The sequence below is a fragment of the Camelus dromedarius genome, chromosome 12 (assembly GCF_036321535.1).
Source record: "Camelus dromedarius isolate mCamDro1 chromosome 12, mCamDro1.pat, whole genome shotgun sequence".
In the NCBI taxonomy this organism is placed as follows: Eukaryota; Metazoa; Chordata; class Mammalia; order Artiodactyla; family Camelidae; genus Camelus; species Camelus dromedarius.
The window spans coordinates 63,135,515-63,156,987 of record NC_087447.1 but is presented as its reverse complement, the minus strand read 5'-3'; the positions used below and the strand labels follow the sequence as shown (position 1 = coordinate 63,156,987).

Genomic DNA, 21,473 nt, shown 5'->3' with positions numbered 1-21,473 from the left:
TGTAAAACGTAATCCAGTTTTAGAAAAAGTTAAAACCCCTAACCCATATTTAAAACTACAAGATGATATATATTGAATAGTTACCATGTGTTATCTGGTGGGTGGGTTACGAGGTGGCTAGAGAAACTGAAGAAAGGAGAAGAGAAGCAAGGAAAAAAGAAAGACTTCACTAAAGTCACTAGTATATAAGTTATGATTCAATTCACTAAAATTTATATATATTTTACATAAGTATATATATTTATTTTTTCTAAGAAGTTAAGAAAAAAGAGTTTCTATACTGACTTGTGGAGAAGTCCATGCTATAGTCAAAAAACAGTTTAGAATAATGTATATATTACACATGTATTTCTGTAAAAGAACACTCAACTCATCACTTCTATATGTGTGCACGAGCAAAGAAAAAGTTACAGAATGCGACACACGAGTTGGTCAGCACTGAATAGCTCTGGGATCCAAACTTGGATTGGAGATAGGAGAGGGGATAATTAGCTTCTTTTTTACACATCTTTATGGGTTCTATGTCTTGAAAAAAAATGAAAACAAATAAATGAACAAAGCCAAATGTCTACAGGAGCCAGAGTGAAGCAGGCTTAGTTGGGGCTGTCATGAAGCAGAATACATACCTAAAAACATTCAGACTGAAATTTTAAAAAATAACACAAAAACCATTTTGTGAGAGAAAAAAGACACAGAAGAGGGCAGGATCCAATTTACTTTTTTGTGTGCCCAGTGTTTAGAAATACAAGTCCTAGTTGTCACACAGATTTTACGTAACAGATTGGGAAACCACATATACTTTACTTTTTATCCATCTATACTCCAATCACAGGATCCATAACAAGGCCCAAAGAAGGCAGAATGCTTCCAGAATGCTTCTGCTCTTTGATGCTAGAATAGGGGCTATCAGGAGAACATATGCGTACTATCACAGAAATGCAGCATCATCATAGGCAGAACACCCTTTGACATAAATCCTAGCAATAGTTTTGGGGATATTGTTTCCTAAAGAAAAGTAAAAAAAAGAAACAAACGGGACCTAACTAAACTTAAAAGCTTTTGCACAGCAAAGCAAATCACTGGCAAAATGTAGAGAAAACCTACTAATGGGAGAAAATATTTGCAAATAATATGACCAATAAGGGGTTAATAACCAAAATGTATAAACACCTCATACAGTCAACATCAAAATTCAGACAGCCCAATTAAAAACTAGGTGGAAGAATTAAATAGACATCTTTTCAGGGAGGACATTCACATGAAGAGATGCTCAACATTGTTAATCATCAGAGATATGCAAATTAAAACCACAACGAGATACCACCTCACACCTGTCAGAATGCTATCATCAAAATGAATACAAATAACAAATGTTGACGAGGATGTGAAGAAAAGGGAACTCTCGTACACTGTTGGTGGAAATGTAAATTCGTGCAGCCACTGTGAAAATAGTATGGTGGGTCCTCAAAAAACTAAAAATAGAACTACCAAATGACCCAGCACTTCCACTCCTGGGTATATATCTGAAAAAAACAAAAACACTCATATGAAAGGATACATGCACCCCAATGTTCATAGCAGTATTATTTACAATTGCCAAGATAGAGAAGCAACCTAAGTGTCCATCAACAGATAAATGGATAAAGAAGGCATGGTGTGTATATACAATGGAATATTACTCAGCCATAAAAAAGAATAAAATGTTGACATTTGCAACAACACAGATGGACTTGGAAGGCATTTTGCTAAGTAAAATAAGTCAGACAGAGAAAGACAACTACTGTATGATATCACTTATATGTGGAGTCTAAAAAATACAACAAACTAGTGAATATAACAAAAAAGAAACAGATTCACAGATATAGAGAGAACAAATTAACAGTTACCACTGGAGAGAGGGGATGGGGATGGGCAAGACAGGGGTAGAGGATTAAGAGGTACAAACTACTCTGTGTAAAATAAACTATGAGGATATATTATAGCACAGGGAATATCACTAATATTTTATAATAACTATAAAGAGTATAACCTTTAAAATTGTGAATTACTATCTTGTATATCTGTAAGTTATATAATACTGTACATCAACTATACTTCAATTAAAAAACATGAAAAAAATATATAAAAATACTGACAAAAAAGCAATACAGTGTCCTGGCCTAAGGAAAGTCCATGGAGAACACCTAATCCTACTCCTCACTTCACAGCTGAGGAACGTGAGGCCAGGTTAAGCTAATGCCATTCGGATCTCCACCCCCCCCATACCCTGAATGGCAGAAAATTATTTTATTTCAGAATTTTCACTCAGGGCAAATAAATGGTAAACAAGTAACAGTGGTATTTCATTAGTTCAATAAATAAAAGTTCTCCTATTTGCATGTAAAAAGCAACCCTTAACTGTTACATTAAACTACCGAAATGAAAGGCACAGAACTTAAGTTGCCTTATGTAAAAATGTAAAGACGCTGCTTAAAGCCACAAGGTCAATTCTCAATCATTCATTGATTCATCCTTCTTATTCAACATTCACTGAACACTTTTTATACCCCTGATGCTGGGAGGTACTGGTGATACAAACATTTAATAAGGCATGGCCCTTGTCCACCATCCCGTGAGGAAGTGATAAGCTATGAAACAAGTCAGACCAAAATACAAAACAAGTGTAGTCAGAACCATTCATTCTGACTAGAGTTTCAGGGGTGACTCCAGCAAAGGGAAGGTTGACGTGTGGGTCATGGATGTAGGATTTCAGAGGCAAGAGCAAGAGCAAAAGCATGGAAGTAGCGTGTTTAAGGAAATAGTCAGAATTGAGCCCAATCCAAGAAAAGTACAAGGGAGAAAAACCAGAAATTCAAATGTTCTAGCCTGAGGATGAAAGTAAATTCCATCCAAATGTAAGATAATTTGCCAGCCCAAACCCCGCATGCCTGGCACATAGGAAGCGTCCAGTAAATAATGTCTGGGTAAATCCTGACCACCTATGTAACCTCTCTGATCGATTTACTGAATGATTTCAGCATATTACCATGTACTGTCCAGGGTCTAAATCTCCCATCATTCCTTTCAGGTGTGTGTTTTCACTTCTGACAGCTTTATATCTCATATCTGAGAACTGAAAGGAGATTTGTAGTTAAAATTCAATGTAAAAGTCATAATAAAAGTTCACAATTCTATTAAAATTAATTTTATTTTGTTAATATAAATATTTTGAGCGTGGCCAAGGGAAACGCTTCACGTCTTAGGCAGGATCACCGTAAATCAGGTGTTTTCATTCAGTGCTCCGACCTTTGGGAGGCCCCATTCTACCTTTTCCGACTGGTGCTAAATTAAAAAGATAATTACAATAATGATTCACCACTTTTTTTCCTTTTCCATTCCAAAATTCCATTTCTCACTTCTATTTTTCTACCATATGCAGATTATCACCAGAAAAACCACAATTTCAAAAACATGCTTAAGTAACACTGTCCATTACATTTCTTCATTACCTGATTAATTTTTACAACATGCAAATAAGATTTTCATGTTCAACTTTGTTCTTTCTGATATTTCTGCCGAATTTCCTTCTTTTTTGGGGACTACTTTGTTTTGTCTCTTATTTTTTCCCCAATTTCTTCTACTTGGCAGTACTTAGACATAGTATCTCTGCTTTTTTACCCTTTTATTTACCTAGGGCTCATTTCTACACAAAACACTTCCCTTAAAAAGATTTACTTTGTAAATTACAAAATATATCCTCCTTGATGAAACCTAAAAATATAGAAGAATATAAAGGTGAAAATAAAAGTTATTCATAATCCAACTACACCGATCACTGTTGACACCAGTAAAATATCATTTCCTTTACAGGTGCAACCAATGCTATTGTCCCATCTATGCTGTTTTCCTGTATATTATACCAGTTCCTCACAGTTTAAGGCTTATAACTGGGCAAAGGTAGAATCTTTTCTTGCTTTTATAATACACAGGATTTAAATAGCCCTGTTATTTGTGAAGTAATCCTCATCTGCCTAGAACATTACTGAATGATGCTTGCAAAACCTCTGTATTTAGGGTAAAAAAGCAGAGAAACCTTACAGTTTCAATAGCAGGCCACTAATTTGATGATGAGTAAGGGATGGAGGGAATTTCAAAATAAATAGAAAGGGGGGGGGAGGAAAGACTTAGAAGTTACTTGCAGCATTTTAACAGTATGATGTTGTAATTGCTGTTTTTCTCCGTGAACCATGCTATGCATTGAGTGAATGTTTAGTAAATATGAACTAATCTTCATGTTTCAATACCCATTTTTTAAAACCCTAAAATAAAGACATGAAATGGGCATGGAAAGTGTCCAAGACAACTTGAATAGAAGCTTTTTTTGAGACAAAAATGTTAATGGCAGAGAACGAGGGAAAACAAATACAGGAAGAAATCTCTGACTAGCGCGTACTGGGAGAGGGGTGATCAGAACATGGGTCACTAGGAAATGGCAGCATAGATTGAATGAAATTATCTTGTGCTGCCACTTATCCCCGGTTCTCGTTTGATGACACTTTGCATTATCTCACCAAGGCTTCATGTGACTCCACAAAGCACTTCCATGATGTTCATCTCGGAAACAATACAGGAAAATACAATGCTTCCGTGAGGCAACAATGACGGCTACTCTCTGCACAGAGCAGGAGAGTGGCCTGGACAGACCCTGTCCTGCCACTTGCATACCTGTTGTTTCGCTAACATTTTCTCTTTTATTTCTAACTCCAATTTCAACTGTCTTTCCAGAAGGGCAGCTTTCTTCATGATAGTTGCTATAGTGATCTCCTTCTGATGAAGCTCCTCTGTTAGGTCGGAGATTTCACTCCTCATTCTTTCCTGCTCAGAGCTATGGTACTCTTCGTCCTGATAGAGCTGGCTTCTCATCTGCAGCAGGTAGAGTCCAGAAAAGAGTAACACACCCTTTATAAAGCTGCTGCAAGGTCTTACTGGCCATGTTCAGTCCTCCTATCCTATCTTGAAACTTTGGCCCCACGTTACCCTCCTTTTCTGATCAATGCTAAATTAAAAAGTTACTCCCAATGATTCATTTACCTTTTCCCTCCCAATTTTAAAATTTCTTTTTCACTTCTGTTCTCTATTGTATGTACATCATTACCAACTACTGATACTACTTTGATGACTACTTTGACAGGAAGGTAGGGAAAGTATTATCAAGCTTCCCCCAGATTCACTGAGGCATAACTGTTATACAAAAAACTGCATATAGTTAACGGACACAATTTGGTGAGTTTGGACATACACTTGTGTTGCTATCATCACAATCAGGATAATAATCATATCCATTACCTCCAAACGTGTGTGTCCCTTTGTTGTTTTAATTTTGTGTGCGTGTGCATGCATGCTAAGAACATTTAACACAAGCTCACCTTCTTAACACACTTTCATGTGCACAAAACCTGTGAACCACAGCAGTGTGCTGTGAGCAGCAGATTGTGGGACTTACTCATCTCGTTATAACTTACTTCATACTCATCAAATCACCACTCCAGATCTGGTGCAGTGGTAGAGTTCTGGACCCACAACCCAGAGGCTGATGGACCATTTTTTAGGGAGAAAAAATTGGCTTAGAGAGGATGAGTGACTTGCTCAAAGTCATAAAGTTATTCGCTGGCAGAGCTAGGACTAGAACTTAGGACTTTCAGCTTTACATTCAGTGATTTTTGGACTAAATTATGCTCTACTATTTGTGACTAAATACCATGTTTTACAGAATCATGTTATAACAAATTTCAAACTGAATGTGTCCATGAAAATGTATCATCTACTTTCCTTAAGCCTGTAGAGTCTCATATTCTTAACTTTAGCTGAACCTTTCACAGTAGAAACCTCTGCATCACCTTGGACTCCTCCCCACCATCATCCTCCCTAATCAAGTCAGGGAGCAAATTCTGTCCTCTCTACTTCAACCTCTCTTAAATCTCACTTCTGCTCTCCATTCCTGTTACTACTGTCTCACTTCAGCCTCATACCATCTTTATAGAAGTCATTCATGTCTCTAATTCTTGAGGTTCAGAGATAAAGTATACAGTCACCAATCTAAAAAAAAAAAATCATAGTCCATTGTGGGAAACAGAAAAAAAAGTTACAACACAGTGCAGCAATGGATGTCAGCGGTAGCACATAGTAGAGTGGTGCTTATTCCACCCTGGGATGTCAGGTTAGGATTCCCAGAAGAAGGGACATCAGACGAATATTGAAGGATGAATGGAAGCCAGATGGAAGCCAGTGGCAGAGGTGGGCTCCCAGGCAAAGGATGCACTGAAGGCCCAGGGTGAGAGAGGGAAGGCACCCTCAGCGAACTAAAGGGAGTTTGGAGTGGCTGGGACTTATGTGTTGTGAGAAATAAGGCTAGAGAGTTAAGTTGGGGCCATCCACAAAGAGATTTATATTAACTTACCTCAGGGAACGTTAAAATTGTTTTTTTTAAATTTCATCTTTAAACATTTCAGGACATAACTCTAAAAGAATAAGGGTGCACGCTCTCTTTTTTTCTATCATAACCAGAATACTATTATAATGTCTTAAAGTATTAACAATTCCTCAGTATTATAAAATACGCAGGCACTATCAAATTTAAAATTGTATCAGAAGTGTAATAAATGTTCTTTGAGCTTGTTTATTAGAACTCAAATCTAAACATCACCCACATACTGAGACTGGCTCCTATCTTTTCTGCTTTGCAGTTTAGAAAATTAAGGTATGTAACTCTTCACAGTCACATTTCTGGTAACAGGCTGTCTGATTCCAGGTCAGCGTCCACAAGCAGAGCCCTAGAAGGTGGTTCCACAATGGAAAAAAGCCAGAGTAGGATGACCTAACATGGAAAGTACTCAGGTCAGGAAGGCAAAGGTGGTCCATCCTCAGGCTTTATACCGTCAACCTGTCATCTACTCTTTTTATTTACATTGTTGGAATTTCAGAGTTGGATGTATCTTAGAAATCACATAGTCTAACTCATCATTTTAAAAAACTGGGGGGAAAAAAAAGACTGGCAGAGAAAGGAACTGACTGGGTCTAAGTTACCCAGCTCCTAAGAGCAGAAGAGAAGACTAGGAGACCAGAGTACAAATACCCTCACTCTAGGACAAGATTACAAGTCTCCAATCTCCTCTCTCCATTTTTTCCCTTACAGTTTATTTGGTGAACAATGGGTTTGTTTTATCATTTGTTCCAGCTTGGACTTGCTGACTTCATCCCTGTGGTATAGTGTAACATGTTCTCTTAAAATGGAACTTTTAAAATGTGAAAAAATGGGTATACTACTATGAAGGAGTAAACTGTTTTTTTTATTATTTTCCTAACATTTAGATATTAAAACATGATATACTGCAAAACTTCTTTTTAAGTGAGATTAATTTACCCAGCTCTCAATTATTTTTGGCTTAATTAAAATGTCAATTTTATCACAAAATAAATGACTGAAAATCATTCTATATTGAAAAAAGAAGGAAAAAATACTTGCAAGATTCTTAGTATATGGCTCTTCTGGTTTTATTATAAGAGAATGAAAATGCCCTGTACAAACACTTGCTGGAAACCATAGCTATCTGTATACAATTCATTCATTACCTTTTCTGCACAGCAATGCATTATCTAGAGTCTCCTAGAGACTGTGAGGAGATTTATACCTTGTATTCTCTCCCTTCATGTCAGAACTGTGCAAAAATCAGTAGATTTCTTATATTACTAAATTTTATTACTCTACCTAAATCTATGAAGTTAAGAATGGTGTAAATATGCTTTAGGTGGCTTTAACCAACCTTTTATCATAATGTATTCACTGAGACGCCAATAAATAACAGGTTTTTAAAGTTATAGTTTTAAATATCAATAAAATCAGTTTCATGGGGTTATGTGAAAAATATAAGGGAAATGATCATTAATTCATAACACCTTTTCTACACTTACTAGTTGCCTGAATATCAATTCTTTGGGAGACAGATTTGTCTTTCACATCATTGTATTTCCTGCATAAAAGCAGTCCAGCAGAAGTCCTACTAGATGCTCGGCAAATGCCTGCTGAATTTACACAAACAACTGAATTTAAAACCCTATACGACCATGAGAGACCTCAGCCTTAATATTGATTAATTCATTCTCTAAATATTTATTTTCACTTATTGTGTGTCAGGCACTGTGCTGGGCCCTGGATGATAATTCAAAGCCATGTCCTTTTAATAATTGTTCAGATTACCTAGCATTGAATATTCTGTGTAACCCTTAAACCTTAAGACCAGAGAAGTGGGTAGTAGCCAAGATAAACTCATGGAAAGAAAGTCACTAGGGAATTTTACTAAAGGAAGAAGGGGAGATACTTTTTGTAGAAGCCGAGAATCATGCTGTCTTCAAGGGCAATGCCCAGGTCTGTTCATCCTTGTGTTCCCAGCTCCTGGCAGAGCACCTGGCGCATGTCAGCTGCTCAGTGACAAACGTGGGTAACCAACAGTAACAACAGCCAGCATCTACAAGGCGCTTCCTCTGAGGTAGGCAGGTCCTTTTCTAAGCTCTTTACTTGCATGATTTTATGGATTTTAACTTAAAGAAGAGTATTAACTCTGGAGCCAGACTGCCTGGACACAAATCTGGCCTGTGACACTTACTAACTGTGCAATATTGGGGGAAATTACCTACTTTCTCTGTGCCTTAGTTTTCTCCAACATAAAAAGAAGGTAATCTTAGTACTTACCTTATAAAATGGTTGTGAGGAATACATGAATTAGGATTGGCTAAGCCCTTAGAGCAGCTTCTGGCACATGGCAAGAGCTATTTAAGTAGCAGCTATTATTAGCTCATTTGACCCTAGCTCATCACAACCTTGTGAGGTAGGTACTAATTATCGCACCTCCATCCTAGAAATGAGGACCCTGAGCAACTCGCAGAGGCAAGGTCCCCAAGCTCATGCCCCTAACGTGTGGCTGAGCGCCTGGGTCTGTGCTCCCGCACTTCCTGCTAGAAGCTACCTCTCACAGAGCCCCAGCCCCCGACGTTTCACGGGCAGTCTCCCAGCAGCAGAGGGATGACCTAACGTTTGCGTTTTTTATAGCATCACACAGCAAAGTATCAGAACAAGCAGCTTGGTAGGTTACTATCTTAGTGGAAAATATAGAAGCAAAAAGAAGGGAGTGAGAGGAAAGACTTTTTTCCACTTTTGTCTTCAAAGACTTCAGACCTGCCTGGAAAAATGGAGCTCATTATTTTCCATACCTTGTTCAATTCTTTTTCATGATTTGGCTGATCTGAGGTCACTAAAAACAGCTCTTTCCTTTTTTTTTCTGGTTCTTTAATAGAAGGTGAATAAGATGATTCAAGTCTACAAATTAAAACGGGTAAAAACTAAGCTTAACTTGTTAAACTGTTACAATTATAATGTTAATTGAGGCCACTGTAGGTTGCAGAGTTAGATTATTAGTCTGTTGGAAACATTTTTAGTTACAGGAATGGCAAGTTCTAATACATTCAGATCCCGTAAGTATTTACATATTTAACTGAGTGCAAATGGTTTTAGCAAAAAAATAAAAGGTAGTAATTAATATGGAATTTCTATTATACATTATAAGTTGGCTGAATACTGGATTTGCATATACAGATAAAATTTTTGGGTTAAGAAGAAAAGACTGTTTCTTATAATAAAACAGCTTAGGAATCCATTTTAAAAAAGGAAATACACCTGACTTACTCCTACACTGTGGAAAGGAACTATGTCAGGAGATGTCAGAGGGGAGTAACTACTCCATAAAAGTGATCCAAAATGATTAAATCTGACAGTCTACCCCAAGAGAGCTCAAATACATCTATTCTTTGGCTGCTCAATTTATAAAATGGAATTGCAACCACATATGGACACTAGAGAGGAAAATCAGAGACTAGTAAAAGTACTATTTCCACAGGAAGTTTGGAGAACTATAAACAAGGTAATGTTCACTTCCATATCAGGGAAGTTGGTAAAAATTTTAAAAAATCATTAAAACAGAAAAATAAGGATAACCAGACAAGAAAAGCAGCATGCTTTCCACTATTGCTGGACTAGCCTAGTAGAGACTCCAAGTGAACATAATTTTAATTTCCAATGAACTTCTTTAAAAGTTCCGCAAATCAAAAACTTAAACCACACAAACAAAACAAAATCTAAGTAATGACAGAGAAATAACTAACATAAAGATTGAAAATAACTTGACTGAAGTAATTGAAAATTTATACCTTTTAAAGATATAAATTAATAGTGATATCCCTGAGGTACATGTGTCTGGACTGGATTGCTTTTTTCTGATTATCAAATATATATGTTAACTGTAGAAAACAGAGTTTATCAGAGTATATACTTCTATAATGTTATCATCTACGAAAAACCGTTAGCATTTTTGTGCATACTAACTGCCTTTTTTGCCTATGCATATGTGTATAAAAATATATATGCACTGTACATTATTTTACAGTACATTAGGGTGTACTGTACACATTATTTTTCAGTCCCTTTTTATTTCCCACTCAATAATATATGGTGAGCATTTTATCCAATATTCTCCTAAAACATTATTTTGGGATCAATCTTAAATTTTTCTTATTTGCTATGATTTTGAAAAAGTGAAAAATGAAATTTCCTATTTTTCAATTCTTCCTAAGCAATTCAGGGAGTGAAATGAGGAACTAAATGGTAAAAACTTCATGATGATCTTATAAATTTCAGTGAATAAAAGGAACAAATGTCAAACTTTAATGTGGACAAGTTCAAGAAAAAAACAATAATCACAATAATATAAAGATATAAAGAAACTATCATTTGTCACGTAGGAAAGGAGTGTAGGAATTATTTTTACTAACTCTCAGAACACAGCAGCCCAAGGTGCTTCTATAAGTAAAGGAAAAAAGCTAACAAAATCTTAGCATTATTGAGAACAATTCTGAAAATGAATGAAAACATTAAAGTGCTATTATTATAAAACTATTTTGTGTCTACATCCTGTAGCCTGGTCTGCTTCACTTTAATACAACTGCAAAGAAGAAACAAGAGTCCAAGTGAAAAAAAAATCAAAACAATAAAGAAGATAGGACCACCTTCATGTAAGAACAAACTAAAACGATTAAATCAATGGGAAAGATGAGGGTTGAGAAGATTATGTGCAAAATCTAAAATACAATGGAAGCTGTGAAAAGTTAAATATCTACCTTTTTACCAAATCTCATTATGCTAGAACTAAAGATTAACCTCCAAACGAGAAAGATGTAGTTTGGAGACCAAAATATATACCAACTTAAACAGAAGATAGCAAGCAGGCATAATAGAAGAACTGTATCAGCCAAATACATGAATAACTATGAGATTTTAGATTGAATCATGCATTGAAGGGAAGTTGGCAATGTCTGGAATTCAGCACTGGCCCTTGTGAGACAGCTCCAGAGAAAGTACCTTCAATGTTCTTCACAAACCAGAGCTAGACATGGGTTGAATGGTTTGCTCTTCTAGGAAATTTCTTATGGTTTCAGCCATATATGTACTTTGTGTGAAGACATTTCTCACCAACTCACCAGACTGGAACAGTGCCTTGCATATAATATACTTCCAATGGATTTATAGCTTGCATGTGGAGCACTCAATGATGCTGACTGGCTCATAGGCATTCTAGCATCCTTGGTAAGACATACAATAGATCACTTTAAGGGATCTTAACTTGCCATTTGTTGTTAAGAGCTGACCTCAAAGAAATGCTAGCAGGTCCCACATCTTTGAAGAAATAATTATTGCCTTTAAAACAATGTAATCATCTTTCAATAAAATATCCCTCACCATTTGGCTATTCAGTTTTAAAAATCTTATCATTCGTCTGGCATTAGCCTTCAGATATGGGAAGGGTTCAAGTTCTAATGAGAATTAGAACATCAGTGAATGGTTAGAATAGTCACAAACACTTAATAATCCTCAGCAGTCCCATTTCCTTTGTGGTTACGGAGTACGTAATATCTGATTTTAAAAAAGGAAAAAAAAAATCTGTTCTCACAAATTCCTTAATGGAACTGACAAGGTGGTTAAGAGTAAAAGCCAAAATAAGTACATTTATGACTGAAAAGTTAATAACAGGTTTAAGGCCATTAAAATAAAAACATTTGAAAACTATACAATAAATATTATCAACATATATAATACTATTGTTTTTACAATATCCTAAAGAATGAAAGTTCTAAGAAAATTTCTGAGTTAAGTGTAACACCTAAGTATCCACAAATCAGAACACAGTATAATTTTCTAGGTATGTAAAGATACTGATTTGGAAGATAAAGTAATCACTAGCTTTATTTTTAATATCTAATATTATCTAATAATTAACAGCATGTTAATATAAAGCAGACTTTTAATTCTAGTTTCAAATATAAAACCTAAAATATTCAAACATCATATTTTGAACAGTTTTCCTCATGCTGCTGAACATAAAAAATATACCTTTTTTTATTTTCTTGAACACTTTGGCTCTCTCCTATTTTTAATAATTCTCTGTGCAACTGCAATCGTTCCATTTCTATGATTCGCAGGAGATCATCACGTGACTGTAACTCACTTTTCACCTCTGAGAGTCCTGCTTCCATGGCCTAAATAAAAACATCAAAAATTGTCAGTGCTGACATTTGGGTATCATGATGTAGAACACATTTTACAAGCATTTAAGAGCTACAAACCGGCCTAATTTCAAATGAACTGATATTTAGTCCTTCGTTGGCTCTGTCTTACAGAATTTCATTCCCTCGTTTGCTTATTCAACGAATATTTACTGAGAACATTTGATAAGTGATAAAACAAAGAATCATACCAATATGGCCATACTGTATGTAAAGCTGAAAGAGGAAAACATAAACGTATGAATAAAATATCAATGCATAAAATTTGGGTTAATGCAAATAATTCCTTATTCAAACAAGATAATAGTCAAGAAAGATCTAATTTCAAAGCTGGGCAACAGAGTGTATTATAAACCATGGATTATGGTTCCAGAATCGCCCAGAAGAAGCCCTACTTTAGCTGGTAACTAGAAACACCAGCAACCCTGTGAGTGCAGTGTTTTATCTGGTTAATAGAAGGGACTTGAACAAGTTTAGAAGCTCCAGAGAAGCTGGGGAGAGCAGGGGTACTACTAATGGGGTCAAGTTCCTGGGGAGGTGGGTGGGATGGGTTCCAAAGCACGAATGGAGGGACTGCCTAAAGCAAAAGAGAGTTCCTCCACTCTCGCAGTAGGAAAGGAAGAAGATGAAAGGTAGACACAGATATGATTTGGGGATAGGGAGGTAAGAGAGGGCTACCTGTTGGCTTCTATCTTCCTTGTGAAGTAAAAAGGGAACATCAGCGGAAGGAGAGGTGGAGGTGGGGGTGTGGGAGGGGTTTTTTGAGGGCAGAGGAGGTTTGAAATGGCCTGCAATGAGAATGGGAGAGTTAGGTGGTTGGAGCAACACAGCAGGATTCCTGGCAGTGTTGAGACTCATTTGAGCTTTGTGACCATCACCCGTTGAGCGAACCTCTCCAGCAATGCTTGGCTGTTCTCTAGGAGAGAGGAATGGCAAGAGTCCTTGTCATCAGGCCTCTTCCACTCAGTTATACAGAGAAACTAATATTTATTAAGTGTGCCTCACCCAGGCTATCAAATCCATCACCATTTTGATAGATGAGAAAACTGAGGGCCAGGATTGGTCCGAAGTTATACAGCTCATAGGTGGCAGATTTAGGAATGGAAAAATTCAGATCTCCTGTCTACTAGTCCAGGTAGAACATTCAAGATACAAAAATAATTTGTTTCATGCAAAGCAAGTGAAGCAGACCTGTAGCTTATTGGTAAAGACTGGGTAGGGTGTTCTGAGGGCAAGAGGTTCCACTGCTAGTAAAGGCTGTAAAAAAACACTAGAGATATTTTAAAAAATCATTTGTTCAATAACTCTTTATACATCTATGACAGATTTACTCAAATATAATCCACATATCATAAAATTTACCCATTTAAAGTGTACAATTTAGTGGATTTTAGTATATTCAGAAAGTTGTGCAAGCATCACCATTAATTCCAGAACATTTCCATCACTCCCAAAATAAACGCAATGCCCACTAGCAGCCACTACTCACTTTCCCCCCCCAGTCCCCTGGCAACCACTAATGTATGTTCTGTTTCAATGGAATTACCTATTCTGGACAATTCATACAAATGGAATCACGTAATATGTGGCCTTTAGTGACTGCTTTCCTTCTCTCGGCACAATGCTTTCAAGGTTCATCCATGTTGTATCATGTATCAGTACTTCATTCTTTTTATTGATGAATAACATTTATTTGTATAGAAATACCACATTTTGTTTGTTTATTTATTCAACCACTGATGGACATTTGGGTATCTCTTTTTTGGTATATTATGTATTACGCTGCTATGAAATTCACATATAAGCTTTTACGTGGACATGTGTTTTCTTATTAATTAATTCTTATCCAAAAATTCACAGCTTAGAATTGTAATTGTGCAGATAGTATAGGACATATGGGTTCCCAGATAAACATTTTTTTTTACCAAAGCCTTAAATATAGCACATTATTTGCCAGGAGACCTAAAGATGGGTTCAGTGAAGCATTTAGCTGCAACACTTTAGCCTCAGAAATTCCTGGCTACCTTGGAAATAAGTATGAAAACATATTCAAATAGGTGATTTAATACTTTTTAAAATAATGTCCCTGTTTCAAACCCTGGAGATTTTTCAGATGAGGTTAAAATTCCAAAAGAAACAAGCATACAAAAAATGTGAAACAATAGATTAGCAAGTAGAAAGACAAATTAACTTAATGTGAATGTCATCCACTACTTTGCCCAACTGAAGAAGGCACTATCTGGGCTCCTGCTTTTGCACATTCGCCATGAGGGAGCAATCTAACACAAAGCTGCTTGTGGAGGAGCAGGCCTGCCTTCACCTGGGGGGAGGGGCACAAAAGGGCTCCAGCTCCAGCCAATGAAATGTGGCGTCAACACTGGCTAGACTTCACCCAAATTCTGTAAAATGTGATAATAATAGTCTATTTATGTACTGTTATTAGAAAGTAACACCTAAGACAGTGACATTTGGAGATCTCATTAAGGGGAAAAAAAGCTTATTTGTGATCTAGCTACACAGGTAGGAGAATCTATGTTCAAATTGAAACTTTTTATACTATAAATCAATAATAATGATTTGACACATTTTTCTAACATGAAGGAATATGCAAAAGATTTTTATTATAATTGACAGCATTACATAAATTGACTACAAAAGTACAAGAAAAGCAGCTTTGTTGATATTGGTAAATTGAGGTTTTTTTGACTTACGCAATATCCTTTTGAATCCAATGTTAATACTCAGTTGACATGAGAATAAGTGAATTTATTTAACTTAGATGTAGTCTGAAAATTGGCATGCTTTTGCATAAAAGTCAAACCAATTATTTGTCCATGTGGATGCAAATATTCAGGGAAATGATTCTCAGGTACTTGATTCAGTTACTGGAACACTTTCAATTTTGTTTGGAACAACTTGAGCATGTAAATCTACTTTTTTAACTGTAAATTTTATGAAATCTAAATACAGATCAGGTATTTCCCGTGAATAATTAGCATCCAAATTGAGATATGTTGTAAGTGTAACATAGATACCAGATTCTGAAGACTTAGTATGAAAAGAAATGTAAAATATCCCATTAATAATTTTTTACATCGATTCCATGCTGAAATGATAACGCTTTGGATATCTGCTGTGTTGAATAAAATATACTAGTATCATGCATTGATTTCACCCATTTCTTACTATTTCTTTTAATACAGCTACTAGAAAAACTTAAGTTGTATTTGTGTCTTGCATTACATTTCTATTGGACAGTGTTGCTCCAGTACCTTAATGATTCATTAACAAGCACCCCCAAAAAGTCTTTTTTTTTGTCATAGTTATTAGAAAAAAATACAGAACAGTTTATTTCTGCAATTAACTTCCAATGGGGAATATTGCATATTTCCAAAATGTAAGTGTAACGCAGCACAGGAAATAAATATATGCAACAGAATTAATATGTATACTGACACATTTCAAGGTTGTAGAAAGACAAGTGAGAAGACGGAATTCATGTGAAAATTCAGATGCAGCTGGCATCAAAGTGTGTTGTAAACTAAACAGAATTTTATATACAGTAAGTGACAGTAATTCAAATTGAAATGGTTGTCTTTTTAAATTCATGTGCAAGATGTGGAACAGTATCACATGACAGTTTCACAAAAAGAGAAGAGAAACTTCTTTCTAAATATATGCACTGGTTACAGTGATTATTCACCTCTAATTATTCCCATTTGGTAAAATATAAATTTTGTAAAACAAGTTTAAGGCCCATCTGTTTAGTTTAAAATTTGCCTGATGGTTTGAGAGAAGCAGTGATTTTTAAACTTTCAAATCAGCTATCAAAAAGTAAATAATTTATCTTTTCACTTAGGACTTATTCTAAAGCAAAAGAATGAAACACAAGTAAAATTTGGAAATAAAACAGGGAAAAGGCCAAACAAAAGCATTATTTCAGTATTCGTTTTCTAGATGCATCAAAATTAATTAGTGTTTTCCTGGGAGTAGAAATCTTATCTTTTAGAAAACTTGAAGTATTTGAAGGAAATTACTTCTCAAAAATCTTTTTCATTAGAACTATAACATATTTTTGTGTGTAAAACATACTCCAGAATAATTTGATTTGTTTTTTATACATTCAATTCCTTTGTAAAGTACAAAATGGAGATTCTTAGTTTAAATTTACTAGATCCAAGGATAATTATTTTCTTAAATGAACAAAAATTTGTAAAAATAACTTTGGTAAACTTTCTTATAGAAATTGGTGGATGATCAATCAACCAATCAATAGCAGTGACATCAAAATTTATCATTAACTCTGGAAAACATCACAAAGTAGAGTTAGAGAACTCCTGGTGAAGAATATGAGAAAAACAACATTTCAAAATTTAAAGCAAGGTCTCTCAAGCTCAGCACTACATACATTATGGTCTGGATCATTCTTTTGTTGTGGGGATCGCCTCGTGCACTGTGAGATGTTTAGCAGCATCCCTGACCTCTACCCACTAAATGTCAGCAGCACCCCTCTCCTCTGTAGTGACAACCAAGAATGTGTCCAGGCATTGCCAAGTATCATCTGGGTGGGGAGAAAAATCACCCAAGTAGAGATTTAAAGGAAAGTCAGAGCAACTGGGCAATTAATATAGTTATTTTATAGGCTCAAGTATAAGTATCAATAAAAAATTTTATAATTATATGGACTTGTGTGAATAGCTGGGCTTTTATTCTGTTAGTATATATATATATATTTGTTAGTATATATTCAGGAACATAATTCATTAAGTTTGTTAACATATATACATAAGGAAAAGTCAAGGTGGGTAACATGGACCTTCCTAACGCATACTACCTACATGATCAACGTGTAGCCCAGACAACCCAGAAAGCCTTCTCAGGGGTGCACATAAGCCCCTGGAAATTTGCAGAGATCTTGGGTGAGGGATGAGTCACACCCTGCTGGACTTGTGTGGAAGGGGAAGTCAATTAAATGGTATTGCTAAAGGACAGGGTGGCCTTGGCCATCAGGTGGTTCGCGTCCTCAGACTTCCAGCTAAGCTTTCACTCTCAGGCTGCACTTTCTTCTTCTTGTCAATACCATCACGCCCGTCCCAGTGTGATAGGTGTGAGCAACACAGGTTGACAGCCTTTACTTGGAGAGAAGGTAGGGAGTGTAATCGGAACTGGGAATGTTAGTTTATTCATGTTTCTCAAGGTACACTCTTCCTTTATTTGCAACATTCTTTTTAAAATAAGATTCTCCAATGTAGTTCCTGGAAAAGTAGAAAAGATGAAGTTCTGAGAAGGAGAAAGGTGGGGTTGGTCAAGGAAAACGTTACAGAGAAAGTGAGTCATGCTGCCATGAAGGGAGAACAGAGGCTCCTTCCGGAATACAGGGCATGAACAGTGATTCCTATTCCACAAGCGATCCGAGAACCAAAAGCTGAACCTCAGACTACAAAAGAGATGTTCCTGGGCTGTAATAAGTCCAAACAGAAATCTTTCAGGGGAGAATAAGAGGCACTGGGGTTAGCAAAGAACCTGGACCTCAGTGAAGGGTAGAACCAGGTTTCATAACTAGCCTTTCTGGCGAAATATGCTTCAGGAAAATTAAAGATAATAGAAAAAAATAGGTTTGAGCAGAAAATAGATTTCTAGGAACTAGAACCAAAAAGACCTCAAGAAGAGACAAAGAGAATTCCTTAAGTCTGAGTAACAGGAAAACTAGGGGATAATATTCAGAAAGTACCCAGAGAGACAATCTCCTTATTTATTGACTGTGATTCTGGTGCAGGCTCCAGAAGTACAAAGACAGGTGCAAAATGTAAAATTAAATCGTCTCTAAATCAGGCCCAGAGGCACCACCAGTTGGCCCCTACCCATGGAGATGGAGGGGATGCAGCCCCGGACACGGAGAGAACCAGCAGCCCTGCAGACCCAGCTCTACCAGGACTGGTGACTACACACTAGAAACCACTTGGACAAGCTCTAGAGCAGAGGAGGAAGGACTAAGCTCATTTGTATTCTAGAGAAGCCAGAGAAAACATCATCTGTACCTTTTCTATTTCTAGAAAATGGATGACTTTCTCGGTGTTTAGTATTTGTGGCTTATCTTGGTTTGTTTACATCTGCTTTCTAATCTGTATTAGAATAACACCCCCTCCCCAAACAAAGCTGGAGTTTGGGAAGGGAGCTGTACTTCTCTTAGAAAGGCCACAAAATAGGAGGAGCTGGGAGCTTGTGTTCTGCCCCCTTGTCAACTTGGGGAAAGGGGATCCCAGAAGTTAGATGCTGGCAGAGAAAGAAGTGAAAGAACTGGACCCATATGTGACCCCACATACCACGTGGCAGGATGAGGGAAGGAGAGGTGGCCCCACACCAAGAAATGACCCTGGGAGTTTTAGTGGCGTAAGATCCTGAGGTGGAATGTCTTACAGAAGTGAGAGTCTGCAGACAGTGACCAGGAAAGATGACCTTGCCTGGGGAGGGAATAGAGCAGAACCAAGAAATGGGCCAATCGACACAGAGGAATTGGTAGAAAGAGGCTGAATGTTTGCAGGTGGGAGACAAGACCTAGAATAGGAGAGAAAACCACAGAATTTTAATTTCAAGTAACTGGGATAGCCATGAATAAGAAATACAAATTTTGTGAAGAAATTGGTAATGATCAATTTTGATGAATGCTGCATTAAAAAAAAATAGGTTTTTGAGTTAAAAAAAAAATTAATGCTTGGAAAAACCATTGATCACATCTACCAAAGTGGAAGTTACCTAAAAAAACTGAAACTCTCTCTAGGCTATTGTTTCGTAAACAATTATGATAAAGTTAATTAGCAATTATGACAAGGTTAATTAACAGGGAGTGGCATGAGGGTCACTCCCTGTTAATTAACCTTGAGAGACTGAATAGTGGGGACAGAGGGTGTTGTGTGGCTAAAGGGCCATGGTTTTTAGGAATAGAGGTCTGTGACAGACTGTTACATTGCACTGTAATATATTATCATTAAGTCACTGCAGAATCCAAGTACATCTAGTGAACTTACTCAGCAAGTGAGATTATAGATTAAGAGAAAATATAAGCTGAATTTACACATGTAATAAAAAAATTAGCTTTCTAATCCATATACCTGTTGAGTCATCACTTACACAACTCATGGGCAATATCAGTTGAAAAATAAACTTTCACCTGGCACTGTCTTTGGTATATTTTCAGTTCTTGTAAGAGTTTCTGATTTTCATCTTGTAACTTATTCCTGCTTAATGCTATTTCACTCACAGCTGATTTTAATTTTTCAATAATGAATTCATCTCTTTCACTGGTTTCACAACTGGGATCTGGTCCGCATATCAACCGAGGAATTTCAGAGCCACTGTCTTCTATGCCCTGTTTTTTACCATTTAGTTGAGTTTGGTAACTTTGTGCCTGTTTCTGAGAAATATAAAAATTGTGTCAGTTAAGTGGGGAATATTGTATTTAAGCTTACATAAAGTTAAAGAATGATAGAAAAGGATTAAGAAAAACATCTTTAAATATATTATTAGATAATAAAACTTTATCCTTCATAATTCAGTCTTGTGTTTATTCTAAAACCTGAATTTCAGATAGCATAAAGAGAAAACATATTTGCATAACCTCTAACAAAGATGTAAAGTAGGGTAGATGACTTTGGGTAGAGAATTCTTATTTAGCAAAAAAACCAAAATATAAATGATATAAGAAGGAGAAAAAAGTATGGATTCAAATACACAATAGTTGAAAATGTCTCTATGACCAACAATAAACAAAATAAAACAAACAACAACTGGATTGTAGAAAAACGTTGTCAACACATATAACAAAGGTAATTTCTGATGTACAAAAACCTCTACACATGAATAAGCAAAAGACAACACAAAAGAAAAGTGGGCAAAGTTTATGCACAGGCTAAGAAACACATGAAGAGATGCTCAACCTTACAAGTAGTCAGAGAAATGCAAAGCAAACCAAGCCAACATTACTATTAGTCCATCAAGTTGGTAAAAATCAAAGGACTGATACTCCATGCTGGCAACAGTATGGGCAGTCTTGTTGTCTGTTCGTGAACTGTAAATTGCTATCATCTTTCAGAAAGTAATCTGCTAACAGTTATTAAAAGTTTGAATGAACATACCCTTTGGCTCACCACTCATTCCTAGGACTTTTATGTAACGAAAGGAAAATATTAGTCTTTAAAGATGTATATACATGGATATTGTTACAATATGATAATAGCAGAAAACTAGGAAACAACCTGAATGTTCATTAATAAGGAAATAATTGAAAGAATCACAGTACATCTACTATATACCATGGTATATGTGATGTATAATTGCTATATACAATGAAATATTATAATGAAGTAGACTTTTATACAGTGACTTGAAAAGCTATCCATGGCTTATTAAGTAAAAAAGCAAAATTAAAAATACCACAATTTCCACATAAACACATATTTACATGTTTCTATAAACAAAAAAAAGTATGTGGAGATAAACACCTAATTGTTAACAGTGTTTATGTTAAATGGATAACAATGGAATAGGGGATGAAGCTATCAATTTTACATTAGATTATTTTGTATTACTGAATTCAGGGAACGTGTATAACATATAATTCAAGTAACTTAAAGAATGAAAAATAGTATATATCAAAAAAAGTTAAAAAAAAAAACCCAAAAAACCAAAAAAACTAGTTTCTTACCAGCTTTAATAAAAATTCTGAGTTCCTTAGGTAAGTCTTTAAGGCTTATTCCAATCTCTGTCCAACTCAGCAGCCTTACCGTCTACTGCCCCTCCCCGCCTCCCACATGCACTCCCAGCCAACCAGC

General features: G+C 36.1%; 1 protein-coding gene across 6 annotated transcripts in view; it reads right to left on the bottom strand.

Moving 5' to 3' along the window:
* DEUP1 (deuterosome assembly protein 1) overlaps positions 1–21,473 on the bottom strand; it is an 89,951-nt gene that overhangs the window by 38,128 nt on the left and 30,350 nt on the right. For 3 of the 6 annotated variants that reach the window (XM_064492807.1, XM_064492809.1, XM_031460544.2), the window contains 5 exons: positions 19,814–20,056; positions 12,473–12,618; positions 9,244–9,349; positions 4,705–4,902; positions 3,026–3,112 (listed from right to left, as the gene is read on the bottom strand). In XM_064492807.1, the coding sequence (XP_064348877.1) occupies positions 3,026–3,112; positions 4,705–4,902; positions 9,244–9,349; positions 12,473–12,618; positions 19,814–20,056 (780 nt within the window). The remainder of the gene's footprint in view (positions 1–3,025; positions 3,113–4,704; positions 4,903–9,243; positions 9,350–12,472; positions 12,619–19,813; positions 20,057–21,473) is intronic. The other 3 variants (XM_031460545.2, XM_064492808.1, XM_031460546.2) reach the window with 2 other exon arrangements.